At 39.1% G+C, this 15,500-nt stretch overlaps 1 protein-coding gene across 1 annotated transcript; it reads right to left on the reverse strand.

The window, feature by feature from the left end:
- Window positions 1–717: 717 nt before the first annotated feature.
- Window positions 718–15,003, reverse strand: atp13a1 (ATPase 13A1). Its single transcript, XM_042719771.1, has 25 exons — window positions 14,506–15,003; window positions 14,221–14,310; window positions 13,186–13,449; window positions 12,866–13,021; window positions 12,389–12,458; window positions 11,515–11,621; window positions 11,301–11,430; window positions 11,136–11,191; window positions 10,784–10,910; window positions 9,653–9,790; window positions 9,440–9,560; window positions 9,087–9,244; window positions 7,974–8,149; window positions 7,484–7,594; window positions 7,286–7,411; window positions 6,652–6,760; window positions 6,376–6,569; window positions 6,173–6,269; window positions 4,929–5,110; window positions 4,464–4,578; window positions 4,181–4,377; window positions 3,958–4,100; window positions 3,675–3,786; window positions 2,451–2,594; window positions 718–1,240 (listed from the first exon to the last, which is right to left on the reverse strand). The coding sequence occupies exons 1-25, from the start codon at window positions 14,809–14,811 to the stop codon at window positions 1,130–1,132; spliced, it is 3,540 nt and encodes a 1,179-aa protein (XP_042575705.1). The 5' UTR covers window positions 14,812–15,003; the 3' UTR covers window positions 718–1,129.
- Between the last annotated feature and the right edge of the window lie 497 nt (window positions 15,004–15,500).

Consider the following 15,500-nt stretch of genomic DNA (forward strand, 5'->3'; position numbering starts at 1 on the left):
AAAATATTAAATAACTTGAGTAAAAAAAAAAAAAAAAAAAAAAAAAAAAAAACACACATATCTTTTATTTTCCCCCTCAAACAAGTATTGCTTGTTTGTTTCCCAGTTTCTGTTAATAAAAAGATGACTAGAGCAGAAATACTGGCAGAAATATCATATAGTTAAAAAAGTTTAAAGGCACTTTTGCAATCTTTCTTACGTTCTTGCATCCCATTTTGGCATAATTATTTTTTATTACATATATATATATATATAAAAATCGAGTTAGTGTATAGAAAATAAATGCAAAATAAACCAATATTTAGTGTGATGAACTTGACAGTCAACATTTTCTGAAAGTAAAAGCCCTCCTTTCCCTAAACATTTTAATTTTTTTAAAGATTATTAATCTAGAGAAAGTCTTGAGGCTCTGTTTTCACTTTATGCCTGCTGAAATGTTGATATGAAGAAATATTCCAGACATACAGCATTTAATAACACATCACACCACGTTGTGCAATCGTGTCATGTCATTATTAGCATTCCTAAGTGTGATTTAAAGCTTTCAGTGACCATTGTAGAATAAAATAACGTACTTTCACCTTACTTTCCTCAAAGTATTAGCTCACATAATATCATATACATCGCTATGTCAATCCAAAGCAGTACAAAATGAGCTTGTTCTCTAAAATATAAGTCTTAATCAGAAAAAGTCACGGAAATGAAGAACACAACGACAACTTTTTTTGGTCATTTATAATTCTTTCTGAGATTTGTCTTTTTACAAAATGATGAAAACAAATCAAAACAAAACAACAAAAGAAACACTTCTTCAGAACGCCCCTGTCACAGCCGTGCGCCTCAACAACACACTCTCACCCTCAACACAATACTGTAGTCTCCTTGGCCTTCAGAGCAGAGGGGTGGTTACAGATGTCAGTAGAAAGAGAATGAAGCTAAAGTATTAAGACCGAGCAAAGACAGAGACAGGGAGGAGAAGGAAACACTGGGGTGTGTACAGTATTGAGTTTGACGGCCGTCCTTTCGCATCCCGCAGAGTCTGCCACACAGTACCGTGTTCCTGTAAAGCCCGTTCACAGTCTGGTCACGAGGGGCAGCAGCTGCTTTGGTGACTGTCGGCAATAACAGTTCATTTAGGCAACCTCAGGGTTCCTCTGCCCAGCAGGAACTGCAAAACTCTGTCCACCAGCAGGGCGGCGACAAAGTCCAAAACGAGGACCTGGGCTATTATTAACTTAAACTGCAAACAGAAAGAATGTAAAAACATGTTATTGATCATAAACAGCGAGAGGTCAGCAACAGATGACGAAACTGCTGCACATGCTTCTAATAAACAATGTCTGTTTGGACGCTAAAAGGCTTATATAATGAAACGGGTGCCCTGAGACTGTGTTGTTGTGCCCCCTCCCCCAAATATTATGGAAGTTAAAAAAAACTACTACTGTAGCTCTAGAAGGTTACCTGTGGCTGTGATTTTATTAATAGTTGATTTCATAGTCTCAAGCGTTCAAAAGTCACGCAGAAGAAAATTTTATGCAGTTTTTCGATAAAAACATGGTTAATTCTTGTAAGGGTTGTGATGTCCACATGTTTTTTGTCGAGGAAATTATAGAAGCTGTGTCATCTATAGCAAAAAGCTGGCCAAAAATGAAAGATTAAGTGGATATATTTGAATTAAATGTTTGTTCAGTAAGTTATTAAACAAGGATCTGATCGTCCTGTGTAAGTATAACAGCAGCAGTTACCAGGCCTTTGGCTCCCTTTGCAGGTGTTTGTAATAATAATGTACATAAATTGTTTATTTTGTATTAGATTATGTATTTTAACAGTGTTATTCTATGATAACCATGTTATTATTAATTAGCCAATCATTATTGCCTCATCGTTTTTATATAATGCATTGTTAAGCACTGCTCTATATATAATGTTCTCTATTATAGATCAGTGATTGGAAGTCATTTTAAAGGCTGTTGTTGGCTTAGGTCTGCTTTTAGAACCACAAAAAATATTCTCTTCATACTTCTTTGTAAATAATTATTTGAAGTAATTAATTTGCAGGTTACCATGGCTACAAGAACCATGATTTTTGGTATTATTCATAGTAAAACCATGGCTAATTTTCGTAAGGGAACATGGAAACTCAGAGAATATTAGATGTGTTGGTGGTGAAATTATTACCGACATTAAAATGTCAACTACTAAAAAGTATCACAGGATTATGAATGTACCTGAAATTGATGCACAAGCTTCGTTTTCATATTATTTTTTCTTTTCTTTATTTTATCATTTGCATTCAGCTGCAAACATGAGGTGCGTGAGTCAGCGGCGGTACTGTATACAATAAAAGCTATTGCTCTTGTTGTGAACAAGCCTTTACTGCATGCTTAAAATGCGAGCAGGTTTCCATTGACAGTCTGGTATGTGAACAGTGTGGAGTACTGAACCCATACCTCAGTTGGAATATCCACTAAGGCAAACTGCTCATTGAATTCAGGTGAAGATCCCGTCAGCAGCCCTACTATGGCGAGCCCTGATATACCGATGCTCCACAGCAAGGGCCGATTCTCAGTGAGAGACTCCATGAAAGGATGGCCCTGAACAAGACAGTGTGTTAAATCTAGGCTGCAGGTCTCAAATCTGATCTGTGCTTGCAGTGCTGTTATTGTTAACTAAAATTATTAAAGGGATAGTTGACCCAAAAATGAAAATTACCCCATGATTTACTCACCCTCAAGCCATTCTGTAAATGACTTTCTTCTTTCAGACGAATACAATCTGAGTTATATTAAACAATGTCCTGGTTCTTCCGAGCTTTATAATGGTGGTGAATGGGGGTCAAGATTCTGAAACCCAACAAAGCGCATCCATCCATCATAAAAAGTGCTCCACACAGCTCCGGGGGGTGAATAAATGCCTTCTGAAGTGAACTGAGGTGTTTGTGTAAAAAAAAATATATCCATATTTAAGACTTTATGAGCCGTAATCTCTATCTCCCGCTAACTGTCGTGCACACGTTCACTAAGAGAGTGGCTTTCTAGCGGATGACGGAGGACAGAGGGAAACGTGGTGATGAAAACAAAACAAAGCACCAGTCAAGAATTAGAACTACAAAACGAGGATTTTTTTTAAAGAACAATGTCGGAGGATTTCAATATAAGCCAAGAGGACACTTGAATTTGGTTCTTGCAAGATTAGCATATTCTTACCGGAGTTGATGCTATGCCTCTGTCCTCTGTCATCTGCTAGAAAGCCACTCTCTTAGTGAACGTGTGTACGACAGTTAGCGGAAGATATAGATTGCAGTTCATAAAGTCTTAAATATGGCTATTTTTCTTACACAGATGCATTGCTTCACATCAGAAGGCCTTTATTCACCCCCTGGAGCTGTGTGGAGCACTTTTTATGATGGATGGATGCACTTTTTCTTGCTTCAAAATCTTGACACCCATTCACTGCCATTATAAAGCTTGGAAGAACCAGGACATTTTTTAATATAACTCTGATTGTATTCGTCTGAAAGAAGAAAGTCATTTACACCTAGGATGGCTTGAGGGTGAGCAAATCATGGGGTAATTTTCATTTTTGGGTCAACTATCCCTTTAAGTGCTACAAAGCATAATTTCATTACAAAGCATCTTTATATGTGATTGATATCAAACTAACAATTAAAGTACCTTATAATTAATGGCAAATGTGGCCATCTGCATGGCCATGGACATGATGTATACAGTACTGTTAATAAGACTGGGCTCAAACTCTTTGGACAGGTCCACAAACTGCTCTGTCCTGCAGGAGAGGGGGGCAAAAAAGGATAAGAGAGAGAGAGAGAGAGAGAGAGGTGAAACATGAAGCCAGACTGCTAATGTTATGAAAATCATGTCATGTCATTTTCAGGCAGAATTCTTTTGTAAAGATACTGTGAAATCCCACTCGGTCCGTTCATGTGGTGATAAGTACCTGGGTGGGCTTCTGCTCTGTGCCCCCCTGTACAGGTACACCAGACTGCAGAAGTGGACTGCAAACTGCAGCAGCACTGTGAGGACAGTGTACAGGTTGAAGATGTTCGGTAAAGGCCGCTCTTTGGACAGAGTCTTCAACGGCTGAGGGCGAAAACAACAGACATAACGAATCTTGGTCCATAACAAACTACAAGCAGCTTGACAAAACATTACAATCTCACCTTTGACCTTGAGATGAAGAGAAAGCAGCCGGCCAGCAGCAGGCCCTGAAGAGTCGCCTGGAAGTCGCTGAATTTGACCCCCTCCAGGTAAAGCACAGACTGACTGTAAGCCAGAACCAGAGCGTTCAGCGCCAGGATCTTAAACATCTGCAGGGTGGTCACCAGAGTGCAGCGCCCCTGTTTGATCACGTGACAGACTGAAAACAGACGGGACAGTGTTAGGCCAACCGTACGCAGGACTAAATGAGAGCGCTCAAGCTGATCTAAAACATGTGTCACTTACTGCACTGTATGGAGGACAGTTTAGAGGTGAATGGAGCAGCAATGGAGGCGTCGCCCAGTTTAACCACCTGAATCTGATCCTCTTCTAGCTCTCGCAGCACCTGACTGATCCTCTCCTATGACACAAGCCATTGATGCAACATATGGTTACATATTTGGAGTAAACAGTACAAGCTTAATAGGAAAGGTTCACCCAATATTGTTTTTTTTTTATATACTATGGAAGTCAATGGCTACCGTCAACTGTTTTGTTACCAACATTCTTCACAATATTTTCTTCTGTGTTCATGAAAGAAACTCATACAGGTTTGGAACGACATGAGGGTGTGTAAATGATGACTGAATTTTCATTTTTGGGTGAACTGGTTGTGACGAGTCTCCTATTCTTCTTCCAGTTGTTATGGCTTTGAGTCGGTCGTGACGTGGTTAAATGCTGGCATTCAAAATGTAGACTTGAGCTGCTTACCTTCTGTGCAGCGAGCTGCTCCTCTCTCTGGGCCATCATCCTCTGTCTGGCTGCACGGGAGCCGAGTTTGACCCCAGAACTCGGGACTGGGGGTCTGGGCTCTCCAGAGGAGTACTCTTTGTCTTTGCTTCTCTTCTTTTTCTCAGGCATGTGCTCTGGGGCGTTAGCTAACAACGCCACACCTGGTAAACACGAAGGATGTGTTATGGTATGAGTACATCTACTGTAAATCAAATCCAACTTTAAAAAGTTGCCATGCATGTGGTTTTTGTAAAGTATCATATCTGATGCATCATGAAAGCAAAAAAGACACATGTGCCATGACCTGATAGGGCCTTTTACTTGCTATAAAAATATTAACTATCAGTCAGATGACAGAAGGCATGTGGTAAATTGTGTACAATTTGTTTTTCAACAAAGTTATATTTTGCTTATCAAACATGATACAGTAGACTTTATAGATTATGTTCCAGATTCAATACAAGACAATCCGTGACATAAAGGGGCCTAAGATGACATTAAATGATTTTAACAAGCTAACACAAGATATTTCTCTTTGCACCCCCAGCTTTAAAGAAGCTCCCACATTTTAGAACTGAATAAGTTATTTAATATAATAAAACCTTAAATGCCATGGGTATTTTTATAATCATCACACACGCATTTATGCCAAGAAATCAAAAACGACTGGAAAATTCAATGAATAAAAATAGTGGGATGCCAAAAGATCTTCAGGAAATGTAATTATTTTAATTATAATCATAATTACCTTCGCTAATTATTAAAATCTAATATATGGACACATTTAGTTTCTGTTAATTTCAAAAATAAAGTTGATTGATTGATCGAGGAGCTGTCACAGTTAATTCTAAAGATTAAACTACAAATAAACTAAATTGAAAACGTGTCTCTACAAAGTCAAAATGTTCCAGATTTTAAGAATTGGCTTTAGTTGAGTGACAAAACAAAAGCTAATAATTTAATTTTGGAAAGAAAATGTTGTTGTCGTCTTTATATCACTCATAACATTTTCCTCACACGCCACGGTATAGATATGTTTATTAATATGAAAATATATTGCTGCCTTGCCAATTTGGACAACTTTACAATGATTCTGACCCGCACAAGTCCAGGCTGCACACTAAGATTTCATTAGTAAGTGTCTTACTTTTCTGCTGCTTTAAACAAAACCAAGTGCAGGCACAATTTACCGTCTGTGATATCCAGCGTGTTTAATTACTCACCTATGTGGGCATGTTTGAGTGCACCAACATCATTTGTGCCATCTCCACACATCAGCGTAACGAAACCCAATCCCTTCAGACTGGTTATGACAAACTCCTGCATAGACAGGAAAATCAACATTGTTAACAATGCTGAACAGCAATGATTACAGAGCGTGATAATTCAACTATCAGCAAAGGTTTCCCAAACGTGTAAAGCTGACCTTTTGTTTAGGGCTGACACGAGCAAAGACTTGCACATGAGGAAGCAGAGCGCTGAGTAAACTGGGTTCATAGGTCATCCTGGTCAGTCCCTCTCCTGTCACACAGAGGTCGTACCGCCTGACCAAATCTGAGACTGAGGAAGTAGGGAGAGGGAGGCACACACTGCCGTCTATGGACACCCACTGCCATTCAGCTGCAAAACATAGAGCCGACTCAGTGAGACACTGATTTAAAATCTGTTCCTCCGGCTCTTTTAGAGCAGGGATGTCACACACCTTGACTGGGGCTTTGCTGCAGTATAAGTGTGTGCTCCTTCTGGATGAAATGCAGCTCTCTGGCCACATGACACGCTGTTAGAGGATTGTCACCTGTGATCATTACAACCTGTTGACAGAGAGTGTGACAAATGTTAGAAATGATGGAAGAGTACTCCTTAATACACAATTTAAATAACCTACAATAAACTGTAATAAATGTTCGGGCAAGGTTTTAAACACAGCCCTGCGAAAGACACATTATACATTTAAACAGTTTGTCATTTTGACCCATACAATATATTTTTGACTACTGCTACAAATATACCCCAGCGACTTAAGACTGGTTTTGTTGTCCAGGGTCACATATAAAATATAAAAAACCAGTACTTTTAATTTATTAAACCATTTTAAAACCTTTAATTTTGCCCAAATTTGTATAAATCTTTCCAAAAAATTTTGCATTTCATTACAACTCATGATACAAATGTCAAATGCATGAATATAAGTGCAAATCAGTGATACTTCCAAACTCTAAGACAAGCACCCACCTGTTCATACCTTTTTAAAATGATTTCTAACAGTACTAAATTGTCAATACTATGGCGATAGTACAGATGTATTAACTGTTAAGATATGGAGTTAAGTCACTCACATGGTGTGAGGCCTCTTGTATCTCTCTGATAACTGCCTTGCTGTCAGTCTTGAGAGGACAGGACACGACCATGAACCCTGCGAAGCGCAGGTCACACTCCAGCATGTCCCGGCTCACCTCCCTCACCTGCACACACAACACACTGTGATAAACAGCAGAGCATGTGTAAATGTGATGTTTAGCATCGCTGCTGAATACCTGCTGATGGCTCAGGTGGCCCATCTCTTTGTATCCCAGTGCGAGAACTCTGGCTCCCTCCCGTGACATTTCTCTGTGCACCTCGTCATAGCTGACCGGACACTCACAGAACTGAAAAACAACGGTGTCTTTATTATTCACGACCAACGATCTATACAGAAGTTATAATGCACCGAAAAATAGAGCTGTTTTTTGTTTTCAATGGTCGATCCATAAAAGCAATCACATAACCAAAATAATTTTACAGGGCTTCCTAGACTGACTAGTCAACTACTTGTTCTAGCAACCAATTGACTTTGTTTTGAAAATATGCAGTTTTCCAGAACTCAATGTAAAGTTTAACCCTGGGACTAAAGTGTGTGAGGGAGCAGAACTAAAAAATGTGCATGTTAGCAGTGTTATCATTCAGTGTTCAGATCCATGGTAAAACACAGAACTAACTATCAGCAGTGTACCACACATGTACCTAAAGATCAAAAGAGATGCTCACCATGTCCTTCAGGGTCTCTGGTGCACCTTTAACGGTGGAGATATAGCAGAGCTCAGTGGAGCCCATGCGCTCATATGACGCCAGCACTGACATCCTCTTCAGAGCACTAGCGAAATGAAACCTCTGGTGGATCTTCAGCCCCGGAGTCTTTATACTGCGAGGAAACACCTTCTCATCTGCATAAAGTGACAGAAACCAAAAATTCAAGTGTATCTACTACATGTTCTGTCAATTATTCATATTGATTAAAACCTTTTCAGTTAAAAAGAAATGTTTCAATATTTTACTAACAAATAAAACAGAACATGATGAAAATGTACAAAATTATCAAAGTGACATCAAGTAACTAGGGATGCCAGATAAATTACTAAATTGTCTGCGATATTTGGTTACTGGTGATTTATTCAGAAAACGCTCTTTTTCCCCAATTTCCGTTATTTTTTTCCATTTAACATTTGCATTATGTTGTATTGGTAACAAAGCTCCACAAGCTTTCATGTATTGGGTTGCCAGATGTCAAGAGCTTAAATCTGAGCTTTTTTTTTTAATTGATACATGTTTTCATCCCGTGTTTTATTTAATCTCCCCAATCTGGTAACTATGAGAAGACACTTTCTTCACTGAAAAGAGAGAGAACATGAATGTTGGAGCTTAGCAATCCCCACTGGCATATTCTGCTCAAACCAAAGCTACTTTTGACTCAGCGATGATCTGGAATAAATCTAAACACCAGCTCGACTAGACGCACTTCTGCAACCTCTGTCCCACAGTAAAAAAAAAACATTTTTTCAATCATTTTAATAGAAAAACATTAACCTAATTTGGAATTGTTAATACTAAAAAGTCACAGGTTTAGCATGTGACAGAAGCTTCTTGCTTTACCAGTTTTCATAATGTAGAGAGTGTGTTTATTTATATGATATAATATAAAATATAATAAATCAGGAAACTAGATGATGAAGATGAACCCAAGCATACGATCTGATATTCTTCTGACGTTCTTTGAAAGTGTAATAATTCTAATTAATTGTAAAAACAATATCGTGATTATAAATTTTGAGCAAAACAACCATTATAACTCAACATGTGACGATCATATGTAACAAACCAGACCTTTAGTGAGCATCCAGTCTGCTGCGGTCAACATGGCCTTCTCCAGCGGATCGCCCACCAGCTGTCCATCATCCAGTGTGACCAGCGAATGACACGTAGCCACCACCCGATGAGTGTCCACTGGAATATCTGACACTGGCGTCACTTGCTTCCCATCTCTAAGGAAAAGAGGAACAGAAAAGAGACAATGGATATGCTTTTCACATTTCCGGGGTTCTCCGAAGTCAATAACGGTGAACAGAATCTACATCAAACACAATTTAAGGAATTGGAAACATGTGATCCACGTCTGTGATCGCAAGCAATGAAGAAGGAAGACCATTTTTTGATTTGGCGAGATGTCCAGGCTTTACCTGAGTCCTGCGACGCCACGAACCACCAGGCTGTCGCTTGTCAGGGTGCCAGTCTTGTCGAAACAGCAAATCTCCACTTTCCCAGCGAAGGGGATTCTGAAAGGTTCTGTGCAAAACACATCTGTACGGGAAGAATATGAGAGAATAAGTGTGAGAAGGGAGAGGAGAGTGCGATGAGGTGACGATTATGTTGAATCCAGCGCGGTCACTCACAGAGTTTGGCCAGGGCTATGAGAGAGGTGTTAACAGCCAGTGAGAGCTCTATGGGCAATTCAGGAGGCACTACTGACGTGAGGATCAGAGTGCACTCCAGAAACAGCTTATACTTGTTTCTGTTCGGGTCCTTCGTCCCTGAAAGACACGGAGAGTGAGGTATGAGACAGCTGATGCATAATATGTAATGCTCCTCTAGGACCAAGGATAAAACAGTAAAAACTGATGTAATATGCTGTTAATATGCCACGTATGTGCAAATAAAACATAAGCTACTGTTCATAGGTTTTGAGGTCAGTACGATTTAATACTTTTATTCTGCAAGGATGAATTAAATTCATGAAAAGTGTCAGTACAAAAGGTTAGCTACAAAAGGTTTCTATTTAAAAAGATCACAGTTTCCAAGAAAATATTAAGCTATTTTCATCATTGATAATAATAATGATAATGATCCCTGAAAATAATAAAATCAGCATATTAGAATGAATTCTGAAGGATCACGTGAAGCTGAAGACTGGAGAAATGAGGCTGAAAATGCAGCTTTATCATCACAGGAATAAATTACATTTTAAAATATATTTAAATAGAAAACAGTTATTTTAACGGTAATAATATTTCACAATATTACTATTTTACTGTATTTTTCATTCAATAAATGCAGCCTTGGTGAGCGTAAAAGACTTTTCAAAAACATAAAAAGTCTTACCAAAACCAAACTTTTTCAAACAGTAGTTTAAGTAGAAAACACAAACAAATTTTAGAAAAGATAAAGTTGCTTGGACGGTACAAACAGCCAATAGAAACATGTATAGAGTGCAAAAAACAGGAAATAACTGAAACAATAAATGTGTTACTGCAAAGCAGAAATGTGCAAAACAACACATTTTCAAAACGGACTAGTCATCTTAAAGAAACAGTTTACAAAAGACATATTCCTGAGTTCAAAAACTGCAGAAAACTGCAGAATTCAGAAGGTTTGAGACTGGTGTAAAAAGCTGAAATACTCAACTTGTCTCAAAAGCAATTAAGCTGTAATAAACAGGGATAATAATCCCTGTCAAATAATTAATTAGCTTATTTTTGCATATAAAGTCAAACTTTCCCACACACCGCAAGATGAATGTGACTCACCTTCGACCCAAACATATACAGCTGCTGCAATGGCAAAAACCAACAGGAAAAGGATGAAGATAAATGTCTCCAAATTGTTGGCCGTTACCCTCTTCACGCCAAACAGAATTGTTCTTAATAATTTGCCCTAAAAACAACAACAACAAAGCTCATGTATGTTTCCCATACATTGATTTATTTGTGGCGAGGCTGTGAGAAACACTGCTGATTTCTAAAACACAAAACTGAAAGAGAACGTTGTGACTCATTTTTCCAACCGTATCCATCATTCTTCGATATTTCACTGACATCCAGTTGCAAATTGTCCTAACAAATGTCTTTCAAAAACATGTCACTAAATCAAGCACCTCACCTGAGAAGTGTAGAACCCCGTCCGCAAAACATACGCCACACAGCCATTGTCAACAGCTGTGAGAAAACAGAAAAACAGGAAGTATTATTACATATACAACTTTTAAATGCACCTGATTAAGTTATACTGGGCATCAGAGCTACAGGTTCAGCTGTGAGTACGAACGTTTCAGGCCTGCACTGGCTCGGAGAGGCGGGCTGTGCTGAACCACTTTGGTGCCTCCTGAGATGACGTGAAGACGGGAGTCTGTCTGCAGGTTCAGGATCCTGTCAGGGTCCAGGTCCTCTACAGGCTCCTACAGACACAACACAGCTAATCAGAGACAGCAGATTCTCTTGAAGCTGGCTGCTGATGCTGTGACGAGGGCAGCCAGACGCACCTTCATCTGAGGCACAGACTCTCCCGTGAGCATGGCCTCATCCACAATGCAGCGGCCTCTCAGCAGCAGCACGTCACAGGGAACCAGGTTATCCTGAGGAGAACGTCCTGTGATGACAGGACAAACAGACGTCCATTCACATGCTCCGTTTCCATTTTTACTGGATGTTTGGAGTGTAGTAACAACAGATGTAGATCTTAATTCATTCAATGGTTTGGGGTTGGTACGACTTTGAAAGAAGTCTCTTATGCTCATTTGATCAAAAATACAGTAAAAATAGGAACATTGTCAAATATTAACACAATTTAAAATAACTGTTTTCTAGTTGAAAATATTGATAATCTAATCCTGGCATCTAATGGGGAACATTTGGTACTGCGTCCAAAAAAAATCTTACTGAAAGCTCATCTTTTGAGATATCAACCTCAAATTTGGAACACAACTTGTTTAGATTTATGGCTTTGATTTTCTAGCAGGTTTAGAGTTCAACATGTTTCATAAATGTATGTATTATACAAAATATCATTCATAAATCATTTTCATAAACTTAAACCTCTATAACTTTTTTTTTTTTTTTTTGGTTTCACTTTTTGAACTTTTTTTTTTTTACTTGAACAATAATCTGCCATGGGTCTTCTTTAAAATGAGACCACATGTAGCTCTGAGCTCCCAAGCTTCAAATTTTTTATGACAGTTTTTTGACACTGACATTTTTGTCTACTATGAACCTGTGTGTATTTGAAAATTTGAAAAAGCGAATCGTTGTCACTTAAAAATCAAATAGCATGAGTGTCTGAATCGAGATTGCGGTCTTTTAACGATTTATCGTGCAGCTCGACTGTACACCATTACAGACAGATTCCATGAAACTCACCAACTGAGACAATGTCTCCAGGAACTAGTTCATCACTGGATACAGGCCTCCATTTCCTGTTCCGATAGACCTGTTACAGATGAAAAGAGCCCAAATGATACATCTCACTCTTATTCTAAATCGCTGTTTATTAACTAATCAATAAAGAAAGATAATGTGTGCCATATCTTGAAGACAGTCATGGCAAGATCAGCCTATCTCTTTAATAAAATAGTTTATAAGGCATGTTCTTTGAGCCCCAGAATTTCAAAAGATATATAGTCCCGGGCAAGCAAACAATAACAGAAGGTTTTCTATATATTGTAGCTGTGCTTATATGTTACTATATTGTGGATGATATACACTGTACTGACCAATCAGAAGACAGAACCAGCCCTATGTGCTTTATAAAGAACATTTCAATAAGAGTTAGTAGACGAGTGTTTAATTACAGCTCGACCGAACCTGCAGCTGGAAGCTGAAAGGTACTGCAGTTACCTGGATCATGTAAGGTTTGTTTCCCATTCTGCGGATTTCTGACATGTTCCTCATCTGCTGCTGCACCAGTGATGCTTCAAACGCCACAAGCATGAAGAGCGTAAAGACGCTGTAGTACCAGTACTCATCCAAACACCACAGACCCACACAAAACACCTGCAGGGGCACAAAGACATACAGTTCATGCCATACTCACAGGCTGCTGTTTCACAATCCTGGACCCAGGATGAAAGTTTTTTGAGAACCACTGCTATTAGACAGTGATGTATTTCTAGTACACTCATGCATTTATAATCAAACCGCACGCTCTGCAGACCAACCTGGAAGACGAAGAAGGGTGCTGTGGCTCTCTCCTTGAAGAGCTCCAGGAAGTCGGGCACCACCATCTCTGCGCGGTTGGTGCCGTAGCGCTTCTCCGCAGCCCGTAACTGGTCCTCCTCCTGATAGCCTTTCCAGTTTTGGAAATGAGTCATGGGAAAGTTGATGGGAAATGCCACCTGCAGAAAGCATTTCTTCTCCTTGCTGTCGTACACATAACATATCTTCTGGAACTTAAAGGACAGGATTTCCGCTCCATCCTCATCCTGCAAAAAAAAAAAAAAAAAAAAACTTTACATACACATTTTTCATCTGTTATAACCTAAAACTAGGGTTTCCACACATTTGACCAAGGAATTATCATGGCTTTTCCAGTTCTCCATGATTTCCAAATAAGGATATTTTATCTGCATTCTGTAAAATCTTTGATTTTTTGTTTTTAAAGGTTTTTTTTCAGGCCTGACCATTTCAGTTTTTGTGACACCTGTATAATAAAATTTGAGACCCGACAAAGCATCATATCACATTAAAAACAGCGAGATCTGAATACTAAAACAGCTATCATTGCATTATTTATTATTTTATTTAATTCTCTAATGGTCTTATGTTTTGTTTTGTTTTTTTTACTTCAACAATATGAAACTTGGGGACTTTTGTAGAACTCGCTATATTAACACACACAAAAAAACTCAGATATGATTACAAAAGGATAAAATAGTCACACTTTTGATTTTCACAGTTAAAAATGACTGCCATTGGAAATTAATGGGAAATATGATTTTGAAAGGGAAATACATTTTTGGGGGGTACAATCTACAAATCAGCCAAAATGGAAAAGTCTACTATGATAAGGTAAAAATATACATCCAAATTCAAAAGCTACATCAAGCAAAAACTCTTATAATCAACTAGGAAACCAACCCCAGTGTGCTTATTGTCTTCGGTCTGTTATGACAGCTGAGGATCACAAGCATGACCCTAAATGAAGAATACCAGCAGAGTACCAAAAGAAACAGCAGGAAAAAATAAGATCTCACCTTATCCCTCAGAAGAGGCACCAATTCAGCCGAACCATTGTTGGGTGTTGGTATAACTTTTGCAAAAGTGGCTTTGGCTGGATCAGACTCCTTTTGAAAATATAATTGAATAATTACAGTCAGCTTACTTTGCAGAATTACGAGATGTCCCAAACACATGGTTGGATGTATGATTTACTAAGTGCAGTCAAACCAAGCCCAATAAAAGCGATCATTCAAACGTGCTGGCTATTCAAAAGAACATTTATACTCATTGTTTGCATTGCACACGTATGTTTTTATCACCTTGGAGCAGGTGAGCCAGCAGTGCGCGTGCACGGACCAGTAGCCAGAGAGCATTGTCAGGACGTGCGCGATCCCGAGAGCGGCGAGCGCGAGCAGGCCGGCCTCAGCGTACTCCGCGGCTCCGTAAACTCCCAACCACGCGTATAAACAGCCCGGGTAGAGGAGGAGGAACGGGAATACCGTGCCGTGCAGGACGCGTGGCCTGCGGCTGTGGAGAGACACGGATCGCACCAGATCGTCGCTCGGCGCGCGCGTCTGCGTCCTCCCGTCCGCGAACATGTTTCCCTCTTTTTTAGCTTCTACCATGTCTAGAGCGTGCCTTCCTCCGTCGACCCTCCTACTCTCCACCTCCTCCTTGCAGGCGCTGATGGTAAAAAGGCAGCTTCGCACCGGCCCGTTGTCTGTCCACTCTACAGATTCCTCAAAATTACCAGACACAAACGACAGCTTCCGCGTACGCAAGCACGCACGCCGGTGATGCAATATCCGGTACACGTCCTTCCTCGCCAGGAGATTTTTTGGATTGACAGAAAATTTCATATGGAAATTATATCATAAAAGAAAGTCAAATCAAGTGCCATGGGATAATAAAAGAAAAGACGTATATTGCACGATTTTTTATATGTGACCCTGGACCTCAAAAGCAGTCCATTTTTTGAAACCGAGATTTATACATCATCTGAAAGCTGAATAAATATTAGGACAATATTTGGCCGAGACACAACTATTGAAATACGTGCCATTTTCCCTGTTTTTAATTGAAACAAACTCACTCCCAGTTCTTAAATGAATACATTATATTAAAAATAATAAAACACTGTCAGTTTTTGACACTAGTGTTAAAGATACCTCTGCTGGCACATAAGCTGCTGTCTTCTTGTATAAATGAGTATATGACGTTGTTCTTTTATTGTACGTTTCTTTTATCTTTTTAACCCGTATAGCTGTTTATTTTAATAGACATTAAAACGAATAAAATGGAAAATAAATGAAGC

This window comes from Cyprinus carpio, chromosome B3 (assembly GCF_018340385.1).
Source record: "Cyprinus carpio isolate SPL01 chromosome B3, ASM1834038v1, whole genome shotgun sequence".
Taxonomy (NCBI): domain Eukaryota; kingdom Metazoa; phylum Chordata; class Actinopteri; order Cypriniformes; family Cyprinidae; genus Cyprinus; species Cyprinus carpio.